The following is a 17,500-nucleotide window of genomic DNA, read 5'->3' as shown; positions in this document are numbered from 1 at the left end:
TCCTAGAGAAGAAGAGACTCACTGTTCTATAGAGCAGCATGTTTCTCCTAGAGAAGAAGAGACTCACTGTTCTATAGAGCAGCATGTTTTCTGCTAGAGAAGAAGAGACTCACTGTTCTATAGAGCAGCATGTTTTCTGCTAGAGAAGAAGAGACTCACTGTTCTATAGAGCAGCATGTTTTCTCCTAGAGAAGAAGAGACTCACTGTTCTATAGAGCAGCATGTTTCTCCTAGAGAAGAAGAGACTCACTGTTCTATAGAGCAGCATGTTTCTCCTAGAGAAGAAGAGACTCACTGTTCTATAGAGCAGCATGTTTTCTGCTAGAGAAGAAGAGACTCACTGTTCTATAGAGCAGCATGTTTTCTCCTAGAGAAGAAGAGACTCACTGTTCTATAGAGCAGCATGTTTTCTCCTAGAGAAGAAGAGACTCACTGTTCTATAGAGCAGCATGTTTCTCCTAGAGAAGAAGAGACTCACTGTTCTATAGAGCAGCATGTTTCTCCTAGAGAAGAAGAGACTCACTGTTCTATAGAGCAGCATGTTTCTCCTAGAGAAGAAGAGACTCACTGTTCTATAGAGCAGCATGTTTTCTCCTAGAGAAGAAGAGACTCACTGTTCTATAGAGCAGCATGTTTCTCCTAGAGAAGAAGAGACTCACTGTTCTATAGAGCAGCATGTTTCTCCTAGAGAAGAAGAGACTCACTGTTCTATAGAGCAGCATGTTTTCTCCTAGAGAAGAAGAGACTCACTGTTCTATAGAGCAGCATGTTTTCTGCTAGAGAAGAAGAGACTCACTGTTCTATAGAGCAGCATGTTTTCTCCTAGAGAAGAAGAGACTCACTGTTCTATAGAGCAGCATGTTTCTCCTAGAGAAGAAGAGACTCACTGTTCTATAGAGCAGCATGTTTCTCCTTGTTATGTGGGGGTATGTTTGTGCCCTGATCAGGCGCTCCTAATGTGAGTTGTCATGTCTAGATGTAGTCCTCTGTCATGGTGTGTAGTCCCTATTGTTTTCCCCCCAGGTGTACCCAATTACCATTACCCCAGGTGTGTGTTGTCTCGTCATTCCCTTGTGTATAAGTAGTCTGTCATCCCTTCCGTCTGGTGCTGATCCTGTCTGTGTAGTTCTGTGTTTGTCTGTTTATTATTTGATGTTCATTTTTGTTACGAAACCATGGTAACTATAAATTAAATATGATTTATTTAGATACTTTGGCTGCCGTCTCCTTATTGTGTAACATTGACCAGATAACGAGCCTTCCTGTAGTCAATGGTTACGTAATACTCCTAGAGAAGAAGAGACTCACTGTTCTATAGAGCAGCATGTTTTCTGCTAGAGAAGAAGAGACTCACTGTTCTATAGAGCAGCATGTTTTCTGCTAGAGAAGAAGAGACTCACTGTTCTATAGAGCAGCATGTTTTCTGCTAGAGAAGAAGAGACTCACTGTTCTATAGAGCAGCATGTTTCTCCTAGAGAAGAAGAGACTCACTGTTCTATAGAGCAGCATGTTTTCTCCTAGAGAAGAAGAGACTCACTGTTCTATAGAGCAGCATGTTTTCTCCTAGAGAAGAGACTCACTGTTCTATAGAGCAGCATGTTTTCTCCTAGAGAAGAAGAGACTCACTGTTCTATAGAGCAGCATGTTTTCTGCTAGAGAAGAAACGACTCACTGTTCTATAGAGCAGCATGTTTCTCCTAGAGAAGAAGAGACTCACTGTTCTATAGAGCAGCATGTTTTCTCCTAGAGAAGAAGAGACTCACTGTTCTATAGAGCAGCATGTTTCTCCTAGAGAAGAAACGACTCACTGTTCTATAGAGCAGCATGTTTCTCCTAGAGAAGAAGAGACTCACTGTTCTATAGAGCAGCATGTTTTCTCCTAGAGAAGAAGCGACTCACTGTTCTATAGAGAAGCATGTTTCTCCTAGAGAAGAAGAGACTCACTGTTCTATAGAGCAGCATGTTTTCTCCTAGAGAAGAAGCGACTCACTGTTCTATAGAGCAGCATGTTTCTCCTAGAGAAGAAGAGACTCACTGTTCTATAGAGCAGCATGTTTTCTCCTAGAGAAGAAGAGACTCACTGTTCTATAGAGCAGCATGTTTTCTCCTAGCGAAGAAGAGACTCACTGTTCTATAGAGCAGCATGTTTTCTCCTAGAGAAGAGACTCACTGTTCTATAGAGCAGCATGTTTCTCCTAGAGAAGAAGCGACTCACTGTTCTATAGAGCAGCATGTTTCTCCTAGAGAAGAAGAGACTCACTGTTCTATAGAGCAGCATGTTTCTCCTAGAGAAGAAGAGACTCACTGTTCTATAGAGCAGCATGTTTTCTCCTAGAGAAGAAGAGACTCACTGTTCTATAGAGCAGCATGTTTCTCCTAGAGAAGAAGAGACTCACTGTTCTATAGAGCAGCATGTTTTCTCCTAGAGAAGAAGAGACTCACTGTTCTATAGAGCAGCATGTTTTCTCCTAGAGAAGAAGAGACTCACTGTTCTATAGAGCAGCATGTTTTCTCCTAGAGAAGAAGAGACTCACTGTTCTATAGAGCAGCATGTTTTCTTCTAGAGAAGAAGAGACTCACTGTTCTATAGAGCAGCATGTTTTCTCCTAGAGAAGAAGAGACTCACTGTTCTATAGAGCAGCATGTTTTCTCCTAGAGAAGAGACTCACTGTTCTATAGAGCAGCATGTTTCTCCTAGAGAAGAAGCGACTCACTGTTCTATAGAGCAGCATGTTTCTCCTAGAGAAGAAGAGACTCACTGTTCTATAGAGCAGCATGTTTCTCCTAGAGAAGAAGAGACTCACTGTTCTATAGAGCAGCATGTTTTCTCCTAGAGAAGAAGAGACTCACTGTTCTATAGAGCAGCATGTTTCTCCTAGAGAAGAAGAGACTCACTGTTCTATAGAGCAGCATGTTTTCTCCTAGAGAAGAAGAGACTCACTGTTCTATAGAGCAGCATGTTTTCTCCTAGAGAAGAAGAGACTCACTGTTCTATAGAGCAGCATGTTTTCTCCTAGAGAAGAAGAGACTCACTGTTCTATAGAGCAGCATGTTTTCTTCTAGAGAAGAAGAGACTCACTGTTCTATAGAGCAGCATGTTTTCTCCTAGAGAAGAAGAGACTCACTGTTCTATAGAGCAGCATGTTTTCTCCTAGAGAAGAAGAGACTCACTGTTCTATAGAGCAGCATGTTTCTCCTAGAGAAGAAGAGACTCACTGTTCTATAGAGCAGCATGTTTCTCCTAGAGAAGAAGAGACTCACTGTTCTATAGAGCAGCATGTTTTCTCCTAGAGAAGAAGAGACTCACTGTTCTATAGAGCAGCATGTTTTCTCCTAGAGAAGAAGAGACTCGCTGTTCTATAGAGCAGAACGAGAGGTATTAGATATGTACGAGAGTGACCTGTATGTGTGTGTATGTGTGTTCTCACTCACATTGTCGGACAGGTCGAGCAGCGCCAGCACGAAGAACACATACTCCTGTCCGTTCTGGAGTGGCCGGTTTCGGAAGTCGCCATAGTTGCGGCCATCGCCAAGGGTGAACTCCAGGGGGAGGGTCTTAAAGTGGGCACTGACGTAGGCCCTTGGATCTGCTTGGCCAGCCTGTCTACGGACTCGCAGGGCACGGCTGATGCTTGTCCTGTTGATCTCCTTCAGCAGCTGGGGAGGTGGGGAGAAGAGGAGAGAGAGGGCGCAGCATAAGTACAATATTCCCTTTTCACCTTCATCAAGTACAAACATAAAACATGCAATATTGAAAGAAACATAGTAGTACTTCTCATCATCATCATCATCATCATCATCATCATCATCATCATATCGTTTCCAATCCCCATCATCATGATCACATTGCTATAGCTGATGTCCCCTGTCCAGTTACATGTTGTTTAGCGTGTTCCAGCACGTCACAGTTCTCCTACATAATTACATTATCATTGTAATAATAATAATAATAATAATAATAATAATAATAATAATAATAATTATTATTATTATTATGAGAATTGTGTTGTGCATTAGCCACAATCTTCATACTGTTTTACACCTTTCAGTATTATACACTATGATCTTTGCATGTGATTATACAGTTTTATGATACCTGTTATTATAAACCTTTCTGACACAGTATGAACATTGTTATAAAACTATAATTATAATGCATTATGATTGTGTTATGCATCATAACATAAGTATGATTATAATGCCTTATCAATATCAGCTTCAGAGAAATTGTGAATCACCCTTCTCTTTTTTCATTCTGCGGCCATTTACTATAATTCTCATTATCTTCATCATAATCACTGTTGTCATTATATCATTGTATCATTATCATTAACCTCACTATATCCCAATTTACATTTACATTTAGTCATTTAGCTGACGCTTTTATCCAAAGCAACTTACAAGTTCTGTATGACAAGTCATTAGGAAGGGCACAACTATATCAGCTGTAACTAATAATAATAATAATCACCACCATCATCACTGTCACAGTCACCATTACCATCATCCACATCATCATTATCATTGTCACAATCACCACCATCATCATCATCATAATCATCATCATCATCTCATCATCATTATCATTGTCCCAGTCACCATCATCATCATCATCATCATCATCATCATCATCATCATCATCATCATCATCATCATCATCATCATTCATGATGGGGGGACACACTCTCTCATTGACGGAACACAGCGTGAGATTAGCGTTCATGGGTGTAAATACTCGGAAAGCTGCAGGCCCAAATGGGATAACAGGATGAATACTTAAGTCCTGTGCAAATCAGCTGGCCCCAGTATTTACATCCATATTCAATCTATCCCTGGCTGAGTCCGTGGTCCCTGCCTGCTTCAAAATGTCCACTATAATCCCTGTGCCAATAAACTCCTCTCCAGCAGGCCTTAATGACTACAGACCGGTGCCACTCACCTCTGTGGTCATGAAATGCTTTGAGAGGCTGGTCAAGGACCACATCTGTGCCTCCCTCCCCAGTGATATGGACCCACTGCAGTTTGCATATAGGACAAACAGGTCCACTGACGACACGGTCTCCCAGGTACTACACAACACACTATCTCACCTTGACAGTCAGAAGGGGGGATATGTGAGATTGCTGTTCATTGACTATAGTTCAGCTTTCAACACCATAGTCCCCACCAGACTGGTTGACAAGCTGATCGATCTGGGTCTGAGCTCCGCCATGAGCGCCTGCATCCTGGACTTTCTAAGTGACAGGCCCCAGGCGGTCAGGGTGGGGGGTCATACCTTCAGCAAAATCACCCTGAGTATCGGGTCCCCCCAAGGGTTGCGTTCTGAGCCCCCTGCTGTATTCACTGTACACACATGACTGTGTGGCCAGGTTCAGTTCCAACTCCATAGTGAAGTTTGCGGACGACACAGTGGTGGTGGGGCTGATCTCTAACAATGACGAGAAGGCCTACCGGGAGGAGGTTGATGTACTGGCACGTTGGTGCCGGGACAACAGCCTGCTCCTGAACATTGGTAACACCAAAGAGCTGATCGTGGATTTTAGGAGAATACAGCAGGGGACACACACGCCACTGTGGATAAAACAGGGCTATCGTGGACAGGGTGAGCAGTTTCAAGTACCTGGGAGTCCACATCACAGAGGACCTGACATGGTCTACACACATAGATGCTGTGGTGAAAAAGGCGAAACAGCGCCTCTATCACCTGACAGCTAAGGAAGTTCAGAGTATCGGGGAAGATACTCCACTCTCCACTCACAAGTACACATGAGCACACACACACACACACACACACACACACACACACACACACACACACACACACACATAGGAACCAGTTTCTCAGGAACTTAGCATGTATTTTTTTACCATGCATATCTTGTGTCTTACCTATTACATTTTTTCTATGCCTATTTTATTATTGTATTTTGCACAATCAATGCAGGCATAACCACCCGCATTTCACTGTATGCCCTGGTATGTATGTGACAAATAAACCTCTTGATTCTTGATTCTATCATCATCAAAATGGGGGACCCTGATGTAAACAAGACGAAAGTCTTTCTCTGGTCTGCATCACCTTAACAATTGTGTGTATTGAGCTGTACTGTATTGTACCCATTGTATTGTACCCATTGTACCCATTGTATTGTACCCATACTGTATTGCAATCTGTTAATAAAATGTTCAATCAATCAATCAATCAATCAATCAATCAATCAATCAATCAATCAATCAAACCGTCATCATCATCATCATCATCACCACCACTGCATGCCTCACCTCATCCATGTTCATCTGGTCTGGGTCGTCCCCAGGATCCAGGAACTTCCCTCCTCTCTGCTTCTTCATTGGTACCACCACCACGTAGTAACCCCTGGCACCACAAAACATACACATCAAGGACATATACCAGACAGACACTCGCATGTTGTTGTTCAGTGTCTGGTTTTATAGTTTCATGAATGGTTTTAATAAACACCATGGGACAGCCAGGGACACATCATGAGTTAACACAAAACAAAACAAGAAAAACAGTTGCTTGGTGCTTTCATTTAACCCTTTGTGGGAGTTACCAGCCTTAATCTGCTACAATATCTGCTAACACAGAACACCTAACACTTAACACATAACAGGCCTAACACCTAACACATATTTATTAGAATAAAAACACCAAATGTAGGCATTTTATGAACACCATGAGCCCTCTCCACTTCCTTCCCTGACACATCTCTCCATAATCTCCCCCTATCTCCCTCCAATCCTCTGTACCTGACTTTAGTGGCAGACTGTACCTGACTTTAGTGGCAGTTTGTGTACCTGACTTTAGTGGCAGTTTGTACGTGACTTTAGTGGCAGTTTGTACCTGACTTTAGTGGCAGTTTGTGTACCTGACTTTAGTGGCAGACTGTACCTGACTTTAGTGGCAGACTGTACCTGACTTTAGTGGCAGTCTGTACCTGACTTTAGTGGCAGACTGTACCTGACTTTAGTGGCAGTCTGTACCTGACTTTAGTGGCAGTTTGTGTACCTGACTTTAGTGGCAGTCTGTACCTGACTTTAGTGGCAGTCTGTACCTGACTTTAGTGGCAGACTGTACCTGACTTTAGTGGCAGACTGTACCTGACTTTAGTGGCAGTTTGTGTACCTGACTTTAGTGGCAGACTGTACTTGACTTTAGTGGCAGTTTGTACCTGCTTTAGTGGCAGTTTGTGTACCTGACTTTAGTGGCAGTTTGTACCTGACTTTAGTGGCAGTCTGTACCTGACTTTAGTGGCAGTTTGTACCTGCTTTAGTGGCAGTTTGTGTACCTGACTTTAGTGGCAGTTTGTACCTGACTTTAGTGGCAGTTTGTACCTGACTTTAGTGGCAGACTGTACCTGACTTTAGTGGCAGTTTGTACCTGCTTTAGTGGCAGTTTGTACCTGCTTTAGTGGCAGTTTGTGTACCTGACTTTAGTGGCAGTTTGTACCTGACTTTAGTGGCAGTTTGTACCTGACTTTAGTGGCAGTCTGTACCTGACTTTAGTGGCAGTTTGTACCTGCTTTAGTGGCAGTTTGTGTACCTGACTTTAGTGGCAGTTTGTGTACCTGACTTTAGTGGCAGTTTGTACCTGACTTTAGTGGCAGACTGTACCTGACTTTAGTGGCAGACTGTACCTGACTTTAGTGGCAGACTGTACCTGACTTTAGTGGCAATTTGTGTACCTGACTTTAGTGGCAGACTGTACCTGACTTTAGTGGCAGTTTGTGTACCTGACTTTAGTGGCAGTTTGTGTACCTGACTTTAGTGGCAGACTGTACCTGACTTCAGTGGCAGTTTGTGTACCTGACTTTAGTGGCAGACTGTACCTGACTTTAGTGGCAGTTTGTGTACCTGACTTTAGTGGCAGTTTGTGTACCTGACTTTAGTGGCAGTTTGTACCTGACTTTAGTAGCGGTCTGTACGGATGGGAGCTGCACGGTCACCATGCCGTCTGCGTTGGTCTTGCCCACCAGGGTGGGTTTGGACCTCAGGATGTCCGGCGCTGTGGTGGCGGTGACCCGGTGCTGCAGGCCCCCGGCGCTGTTGGCTCGGTTGGTGAGGAGGAAGGAGTACTGAGTCTCGGGCTCCAGACCTGTGATCAGCTTCTGGGTCTGTTTTCCATCCACCTCCACTGACTGGTCCTTTCCATACAGGATCTGGACAGGTGGAGGACAGTGGATTGAATGTATACATGAATGAATTAATTCGTTAATGAGTAATGAGTGCAGTGGCGAATATTCATGGAGCCAAGGGAAGCCAAGCTTCCCCAAAAAAAAAAATATGAACAGTAAAAATATTTACAATAATTAAAAAAAATCATAATTTTTCATCTCTGTGTTATAATAATTTTCTCCATCCTGGAGAAATTAACCGAACAAGCAAAACTGCGCCCACTCTCTCTAACACTGTCACTGAGGCAGCCCACACTGAGCCCAGGGCAGGTACCAGCAGTCTGCTGGTAGCAGTGTTTTGATTGACATTGGAGGCTTTGAGGCTAGGCCTGGTTGTCTTTTTCTAGCTTCCTTAACATATTATTAGCCAATAAGATTCAAGCTTACTTCAATGGGGTTGGTCTTAACGCCTTAACGGCCCGGCAGCTTGGTACTAGGTAGGGATTCCAATAGGCTCTGTCTTCTTCAGCCTTGGGCGGCTGGGCCAGAAAGTTGACCAAATTGACCAATCAAATCACATTAAAAGCTAAACGTGACAACGTCATCGCCTAGCGGCCTCGTTCGAATTTTCTAGTAGCTAGAATCAAACTGTCAATCAAACTGTGTCAGTGTCATTCAAACAAGAGAATGGAGGAAGATATTGTCGACTATCTCTTGTTAAATGATTTTACTAAATTGACTTTTGAATAACAATTGCAAATCAAAGAAAAAGGAAGGCCTACACCACAGCTCTGCATTGTTCCCATTAATAATCGCAGTCCTGACTCCTGTGTGCGGACTGCGGAAACACGTTGTGGTCGTGTTTGTTTACACTCTGCTACTACACTCGCTGCGCCAATAAACAGAATAGTTTCAAGACATTGCGTCGGTCTGAGAGAAGAATCAAGCATCGGAAATACTATACATTTGGACTGCAGTATTCTGTTGTGGATGGTTAAAACCTTTGTTTACATATTGTGGTGTGGATTAAAACGTTAGTTTCTGGACCCGTTTTATGCCTGAAATCAAGCTGGCGGGCTCGTTCAGAAGTTGAACACAGCTAGAACGTCCTCCACCACAAGTCTCTGTAAGTAGGGATGGGTACCGAATTCGGTACTTTTGAGGTACCGAACCGAAACACGTCGGTACTACCGAGTATCGAATCAAGTGAGAAACCGTAAAAAAAAAAAAAAAAAAAAAAAAAAGTATTCATTCATTTTTTTTTTTTTTTTTTTTTTACTTTTTTCTTTTCATGTCAACGTTCACACGCACAATATATGCTTACCTAGGATTTGACTTGATTCAACAACAAAGCAGTCGGAGCAATGACAAGCCGAAAACTGTCGAAATTGTAGTTATTTGAAGTTTGGATTTTTTTTTTACGACTGAGGTAGGTAAATTTCTTGAGACTAAAGTACCGAAAAAAGGTACCGTTGGGTACCGGTATCGATTCACAGGTACCGGTACCGGTATCGGTTCAAATGTGAAAGGTAACCATCCCTATCTGTAAGTAAGCTACAGGTAACTAATGGCTATGCATCCTTACACTACTGGCAAGTATTTCATATCTTAACCAACGTGGCAAGACGCTTATAATGAAACGCTCTAACGGCGACATCAGGCCATTCATTCAACTTGTTTTCAACCTAGAACCTAAGATCGCTCTCTCTCTCTCTCTCTCTCTCTCTCTCTCTCTCTCTCTCTCTCTCTCTCTCTCTCTCTCTCGCTCTCTCTCATTGATTATGTTACTCAATGAGGCTCAGAGCCCTCTCTGACTCTCATATTCTTCATCAAACCAGACCTCCTACAGGCAACCACTGTGTGTGTGTGTGTGTATATTTGTGTTGTGTGTGTGTATTCAGAAAGAGAGGGAGGGAGAGAGAGAGTGAGGGAGGGAGAAAGAAAGAGAGGGAGAGAGAGTGGGAGAGAGAGACAGCAAGTAAGATATTGTAGAGAGAGAGATAGGCACCCAAATATTTGCTCTACACTTAAAGCCCAGATTCAATCTAAAGCTGCAATGCTGTGTGTGTGTGTGTGAGAGAGAGAGAGAGAGAGAGAGCGAGAGAGAGAGAGAGAGAGAGAGAGAGAGAGAGAGAGAGAGAGAGAGAGAGAGAGAGAGAGAGAGAGATACCTTATGTAAACAAGACTAAAGTATTTTTCTGGTCTGCATCCTCTTAGCAGTTGTTTGTATTGAGCCATACTGTATTGTACCCATTCTTTGTTTGTATAGTATATAGAACACATTGCTTAGCAAAGTTCAGTGATGTGAATGCAAATTAATGGAAACTGTCAAGTTGATCAAAAGATTTTGACTGTAAGAATCTGTAAGGGCATTGATGGGAGCAATTAAATATATATTTTTAACAGTAACACATGACTTTTGAGTGTAAGTAACTAATAAAGTAACTGAGTTACTTTTGAAATGAAGTAACTAGTAAAGTAAGTGAGTTACTATTTTTCAGTAACTAGCACAACACTGCCGATATCTGGTCTGGCCCATGGACTATAGTAGCTAGTCTACCAGTCTGTAGTGGCCAGCGTCAGATATTCAAACAGATATTCATCATAAACCCCTTCAAGTAAATTTTCAGACGGAATTGTTTTATTACTATCACTATAATTATCATAACCTTTGAACAATAGATGATATTTCTAATCTGTCAGCTGTTCTATATTGCCCACATAATTGTCTATATCCATACCCTCTAAGTTTCCTGCTAGCTTGTCTGTAAAGTGGTTGAAAATGCAGTTGTTTGTTGAAATGTGGTGGCCGGACAAGATTTTTGTAATAATTTCTGTATTATGAAAGATATGAATAATAATCATGATAATCATACAGATATTTTATATCATTTGAAAGCCCTAGTTGTTATCTTCAAAATGGTACTATATATATTTACTTTGAGCATTCATTTTCATAATGGAATGTTGATGCTTAGGGCTAAACACACGCACGCACGCACGCACACACATACACACACACACACACACACACACACACACACACACACACACCTACACACACACACACACACACACACACACACACACACACACACGTACACACACACACACACACACACACACACACACACACACACACACACACACACACACACACACACACACACCACACACACACACACACACACACACACACACACACACACACACACAACACACACACACACACACACTCACAGTGAAGGGCTGCGTAGGGTTCTTGTCTCGGATCTCCCAGGACAGAAGGACAGAGTTCTTCATGGCAGCCTTCACTTTGAGTTGGCGGCAAACACTGAGACACAAGCACAAGAAACACAAGCTCATATGATTCCACAGTCCAACCCTCCAGTCCTCCTCAGGTCACGGTCTTACCTGCGTCTTATCCTGCTAGCCTAGTACTGGTATGATCAACAGGCTCTGTGACTGCATGCGTCAGGGGAGTCTGTACTGTGACTGCTCTCTTACCTTGGCTTGATAAGGACTGAGGCTCTAAAGACTAGGGTGACAAGATGACAAACAAAGGACACTTAGGATGTTGGAACAGATTGTCCAGCCGCGTGTGTGTGTGTGTGTGTGTGTGTGCGTGCGTGTGTGTTTGAGTTGCCGTGCGTGTGCGCACGTGCACGTGGGTATACTGAGCTTGAGGACAGCGATTACAGAGTACACTATGTACAGTGGACATAATGAGGGTCTTATGGTGTGAGGGTCCAGAGCAGTGTGTGTGTGGGTACATGTGCCCGTGTTCTACCTTGGGCCAGCGGCTGCGTCCTAAACTGGACAGCGGGGCTGTACGGCCCGGGGCCGGCGGGCCTGTGAACGCGCACTACCCTGACATCATACACCGTGTCAGCACTCAGGCCGCGCAGCAACACGCTGGTCTCCGGGGCTTCCGCCTCCGCCTCCGAGGCGTTCCCCCTGCTGTTTATATCCTTGTACAGAACCCGATACTTCACGATTTTCCCGTTTGCTCGATCAGAGGCACCGATTTCCAAGCGAGCCGAATGGAGACGGCCGAGGCCTCCTCGGAGACAATGTCTTCGGGGAATCCGCCGGGGACGTCCTCCGGAGTGGTCACCTCCTTCACGGACTCTTCTCCGTACCCATTGTGTTGCGGCCATTGTGTTGCGGGCGGAGAGTCGGAAGAAGTAGGTCGCCCCCCCTTGTGCATGTCCTGGCGGCGTAGCGGTTCTCCTTGGTGGGGAACTCCCCACCGTGAAGGGGAGGACGTCCACGCGCCGAAGGTGAGGCGGTAGCCCCAGGAGAGGGGTGGCCGGGTCGGGAGGAGGGAACCACTGCAGCAGAGTGGCCCCCGAGTCAGTGGTGCTCACCAACAGCTTAGGTGTCCCTGGCACTGGGGGAGAGAGAGAGAGAGGGAGCAGAGAGAGAGAGACAGAGAGGAGAGAGAGAGACAGAGAGAGAGAGAGAGAGAGAGAGAGAGAGAGAGAGAGAGAGAGAGAGAGAGAGAGAGAGAGAGAGAGAGAGAGAGAGAGAGAGAGAGAGAGAGAGAGACAGAGAGAGAGAGAGAGGAGCAGGAGAGAGGGGAGATAGAGAGAGACGAGAGAGAGACAGAGAGAAGAGAAAGAGAGAGAGAAGAGAGGAAGAGAGAGAGAGAGGAGCAGAGAGAGAGAGAGAGAGAGAGAGAGAGAGAGAGGGGGGGAGATAGAGAGACAGAGAGAGAGAGAGAGAGGGGAGAGAGAGAGAGAGAGAGAGGGGGGGAGATAGAGAGAGAGAGGGGGAGATAGAGAGACAGAGAGGAGAGAGAGAGAGAGAGAGAATAGTGGGGGTGAAATAGATAAGAATATTTAGAAAATACATTATTGATAGCCTCAAGTAATAATGCATTGTATTATTAAGGTGGTCATGTACATTAATGCGAAGCTTTTATAATCTCATTTTCTCTCCTTCTCCGTCATTACCGTATAGCAACACAGAACAAGACACTAAATTATGGCCCGTTCAGTGATTTAATGGCCACTAAGGGTCATTAACAATAATCTATTCTCACAGATCATTGCTTATGATGAGAACAAAATTACATTGTTCGGTTCAGATAAATTAGGATAATTTAATATATTTTACAGCATGCATGCGTGTGTTAAATGTGTGTGTTTGTACATGTTTATGTGTGCGTGTTAAATGTGTGGGTCTGTACTAGATGTTTACAGTATGTGCGTGTGTTAAGTGTGTGGGTCTGTACAATGTGTGCGTGCTGTGTGTGTGTGTGTGTGTGTGTGTGTGTGTGTGCGTGCGTGCGTGTGTGTGTGTGTGACGACACCTACGTGGTAGGGCAGTGCAGACGCTTTGGGGTTTGCTCCGCGCCCCGTCTCCTTTGGCGGTGTACGCCCCCACTGACACAGAGTAGGAGGTATCGGCTGTCAGGTCTCCTAGAACCACCTCCTGCAGAACACACCCAAACAAGGCCTGGTCAGCTACAGACACATACGGGATCAATTCAATGGATCTTTTACACAATTACAATTACACAGAACCTGCGCAACAATACTTCTTTGAGAACCCCATGGAACATTCTTGACAGAAGTCAAAACCTTGATTAATACTGACCCATTAATGTTCATTTAATAATTTCCTTTACATCACTTTTGTACTAGCTGAGCTGAGCACAAATGTTCTGAGGCTACAGCGCAAGTTTCCTTTTTTGTATCCGTTTGTATGGGTTTACCCCATTAATGACTAACAACTATATTTACAGTAGTATGTTAAGGGAAAGCCCCACCAAAATGTTTTTTTGTTAGAGCTAGAAACACAGAATTGATGTGCTGTGAGAACTGTCAAGACCAAATAAAACATCACGCATATTCATATATTTATCACACCGTTGACTAACGACTAAATATGGTATGATACAGAAATGGCTGTATCTCAAAAACTACTTATATCAAATGCTTGGTACCATAGGATTCAGAACAAGTTTAATTTTAAATCCGATACTTAGCATGTGAAATGATTGTTAAACCTATTTTTGTGATTTTTGTGTGTAAAAAAAAAAACAAGATAATAATATATATATTCATGATAAATCCCAGTATGTGAAAAAAAAATAAGGTTTTGTCTTGTGTAGCCGCACATCTTGACATTTCAGCAAATATTTAGTTTCTACCTCTAACAGAAAATATTCTGTGGGGGCTTTTCCTTAACATGCTAAATATAGTCATTAGTCATTAATGGGAAGTCAGAACCTTGATCAGCCGCTTGGAACCCTCTCAAAATAATTCACAGTCGAGTACCTCCGACGAACAACCACACAGCTCCGGTTTAAGTTTCCAGAGGAACGATGTTCTCACATTTTAATATCTAAAGATGGTAAGTTAAGAGTGTTGTTGTGTGCAGATTTGTAATCTGCCATTCCTCTGCTACTGAGCGATGCCTGTACTAAATAAACCACACATGATCTTGTGGGTTCCTCTGGGGTCCATGAATAATATCGGTATCTTTTAATAACAGAGCAAAGAAAGATACATAGATGACTCACATTATGAGTCATCTCAGCCAAATGTCTTTCAGTGGCCCATTATTAAAAAAACAACACAGAAAGGAGACATGAAAGAGTCGCCTCCTACAGGGTTTTAACACTCGACTTCCAGTCCTGTGAGAGTTGGAAGCTGCAATATCATAAATATGACTCATCTATCTTTCAATGCTCCATTGTTATGAAAGAATTGGTTTAAAAAGTAGGTTTACTCACATATTGAGCTGAATCACCGTATTCCCACTGAGACACGGAATGTCAGAGAGAAAAAGAAACACAGAATATGGCATATTAAGTGGCATATTAAATTAATCTCCTGCGATTTGCATATCCATGCTAAAGCACATGTCATACTTAAATCATGATATGCAAATGTTTTGGTACAGAAGCAAATACGCTGCAATACTACAAGTATAGTACTTTTTTTTTATCCACTTTTTCTCCTTCTTTTTCTGTTTTTTCTCCCATCCCAATTTAGTCGTGCCAATTGAACACTTTTGTCTACGTACTTGACTTCTATTTTATACTCACTATACTTATTTTATACTTATCTATTTTTATCTAGCACAATCTCTGGAGCAAAACAGAAAGAAGCATTTTATATAAAAGTATTCTGTACTTCTGTATGACAACTAATAAAGAAACTTGAAACTTGAACCCTTTAGTAGTGTGGTAGTGAAAGGGTTAAAAGAGTGGTATAACTGTATAACGTGAGAATCGCAGAAGCAAATGCAATACTATTTTACGCAAAGGGCGTCTACTGTATCATCTAACGGTGTGATTACTGTACGGGTCGGTCAGACGGCCTCACCTGGTAGTCGTCCATGAGGATGTCCTTGATGAGAGGCTTCCCCTGAGGCTCTCCGTAGCTCATCCTCACATAGTGGACCTGGTAGCCTCGGACCTGCCCATGCTGGCGCTCTGGCGCCGGGGCCCGCCACGCCACCCTAACGGCTGAGGCGTTCACTGCCTCCGCTTCTACGCCCCGCGGAGGCCCGCTGGGAACTAGAAATGCATCGTGGGACAGAGGTCAAGGGTCACAGACGATGGCGACTGATAATATCTCCGGGGGCGAGTTGTCTCTCTTTAGCTAGGCAGGAAGTTTGTGTTATATATATATATATATATATATATATATATATATATATATATATATATATATATATATATATATATAAAAAATTGGGGGCAGATAAAAATGTTTGGAAGATGTAAAAGATAAAAATTTCTTTTCTTTTTTTAAAATACAACCCTCATAAAAGGTCTAAAAGCTGCCCTGGCGGGGTAAAAAATGGCAGCACTGGAGGAAAAACATGGAAGAAAAAAGCAGTGGAGAATAAGAAGTGAATGCAAAGAAAGATAAGAATGACAAATAAAAAGGGATTTACGGCCCAGGGCCTTCTACACAAACAAGCAGGCAGAGGGAAAAAAAACCTGCTGCCAAGAGCTACACTTCCCCACAAGAAAGTCATATGAGAAAAACCTCAAGCCACCTCTACAGTAGCTATCTGATTGACCTGTAGGTAAACACTCTAAACAAGAAGGCTGGAAACACAAAAAGCACATTTCTTTTTTTTGCCTTTTCTCCTTTTCTCCCATCCCCCAATTTTGTCATTATGCCAATTCCTTTCCTGGTCGATGTGCTGCCCTACTGTCGGTCTGGGGAGGGTGTAGACTACCACATGCTGCCCTACTGTCGGTCTGGGGAGGGTGTAGACTACCACATGCTGCCCTACTGTCGGTCTGGGGAGGGTGTAGACTACCACATGCTGCCCTACTGTCGGTCTGGGAGGAGGGTGTAGACTACCACATGCTGCTTTACTGTCGGTCTGGGGAGGGTTTAGACTACCACATGCTGCCCTACTGTCGGTCTGGGGAGGGTGTAGACTACCACATGCTGCCCTACTGTCGGTCTGGGGAGGGTGTAGACTATGACATGCTACCCTACTGTCGGTCTGGGGAGGGTGCAGACTACCACATGCTGCTTTACTGTCAGTCTGGGGAGGGTGTAGACCACCACATGCTGCCCTACTGTCGGTCTGGGGAGGGTGTAGACTAACACATGCTGCTCTACTGTCGGTCTGGGGAGGGTGTAGACTACCACATGCTGCTCTACTGTCGGTCTGGGGAGGGTGTAGACTACCACATGCTTCCTCCGATATACGTGGAGTCGGCAGCCGCTTCTTTTCACCTGACAAGCTAGGAGTTTCACTGGGAGAGCGTAACGTGCGCAGAGGTTCACGTTATCTCCCACAGACCCTGCCGACCAGTAAGAGTCACTGCTGCAACGACCAGGACTCATACCCCACCGGCTTCCCACCCACGAACACTGATAATTATATATATATATAATATGGTCAATTGTTAACAGGGTGTACTATTCTACTGCAGGGGAGATCACAGCAGGGTCTTTAGAGGGGGTCGTCCAACCTCCCTTTTCTGTCAAAAAGAAGATAGTCACAGGGGGAAAAATGTGGGGAAAATATGTTGGTAAAAAGAGGATAAAAGAGGGTTGTAGGAAGAAAAACGGTTGCTGGTAAGAAGCAGAAAAAGCACAAGGGAAAAGTAGGGGGTTATTTGTGGATGTTGGCGGGTCTTATAGTTGTGAGGAAAAAGCAGGAGAGATTCTCAGGATTGGAAGGTTATCCCTGTTGCCTATAGTCCTTAGAATGCAGCGGCAAGACTGGTTCTCGGACAGACGCGATAGGCTTACTGGCCGGACGAAGCGACTTGCTGTTAGTTTAAGATGCTGTGAGGTCATTAGTAGAGGGTCACAGGAAGCCGTTGTTAGCGGGGGCAAACGATCCAGAGACAGGCATGGGGGGGGGGGGGGGGG

General features: G+C 43.8%; 1 protein-coding gene across 1 annotated transcript in view; it reads right to left on the bottom strand.

Moving 5' to 3' along the window:
- Nucleotides 1-17,500, bottom strand: part of ptprdb (protein tyrosine phosphatase receptor type Db) — a 155,615-nt gene that overhangs the window by 52,429 nt on the left and 85,686 nt on the right. The window contains 14 exon segments of the mRNA XM_084318954.1: nt 3,433-3,657; nt 6,283-6,376; nt 7,924-8,180; nt 11,376-11,455; nt 11,458-11,469; nt 11,926-12,144; nt 12,147-12,291; nt 12,293-12,334; nt 12,337-12,350; nt 12,353-12,385; nt 12,388-12,528; nt 13,457-13,574; nt 14,881-14,907; nt 15,476-15,669. Coding sequence (XP_084175080.1) covers nt 3,433-3,657; nt 6,283-6,376; nt 7,924-8,180; nt 11,376-11,455; nt 11,458-11,469; nt 11,926-12,144; nt 12,147-12,291; nt 12,293-12,334; nt 12,337-12,350; nt 12,353-12,385; nt 12,388-12,528; nt 13,457-13,574; nt 14,881-14,907; nt 15,476-15,669 — 1,601 coding nt within the window.

The sequence above is a fragment of the Notolepis coatsorum genome, assembly GCF_963971535.1.
Source record: "Notolepis coatsorum genome assembly, chromosome: 7".
Classification (NCBI taxonomy): domain Eukaryota; kingdom Metazoa; phylum Chordata; class Actinopteri; order Aulopiformes; family Paralepididae; genus Notolepis; species Notolepis coatsorum.
This window is presented reverse-complemented; position numbering and strand designations above follow the sequence as displayed.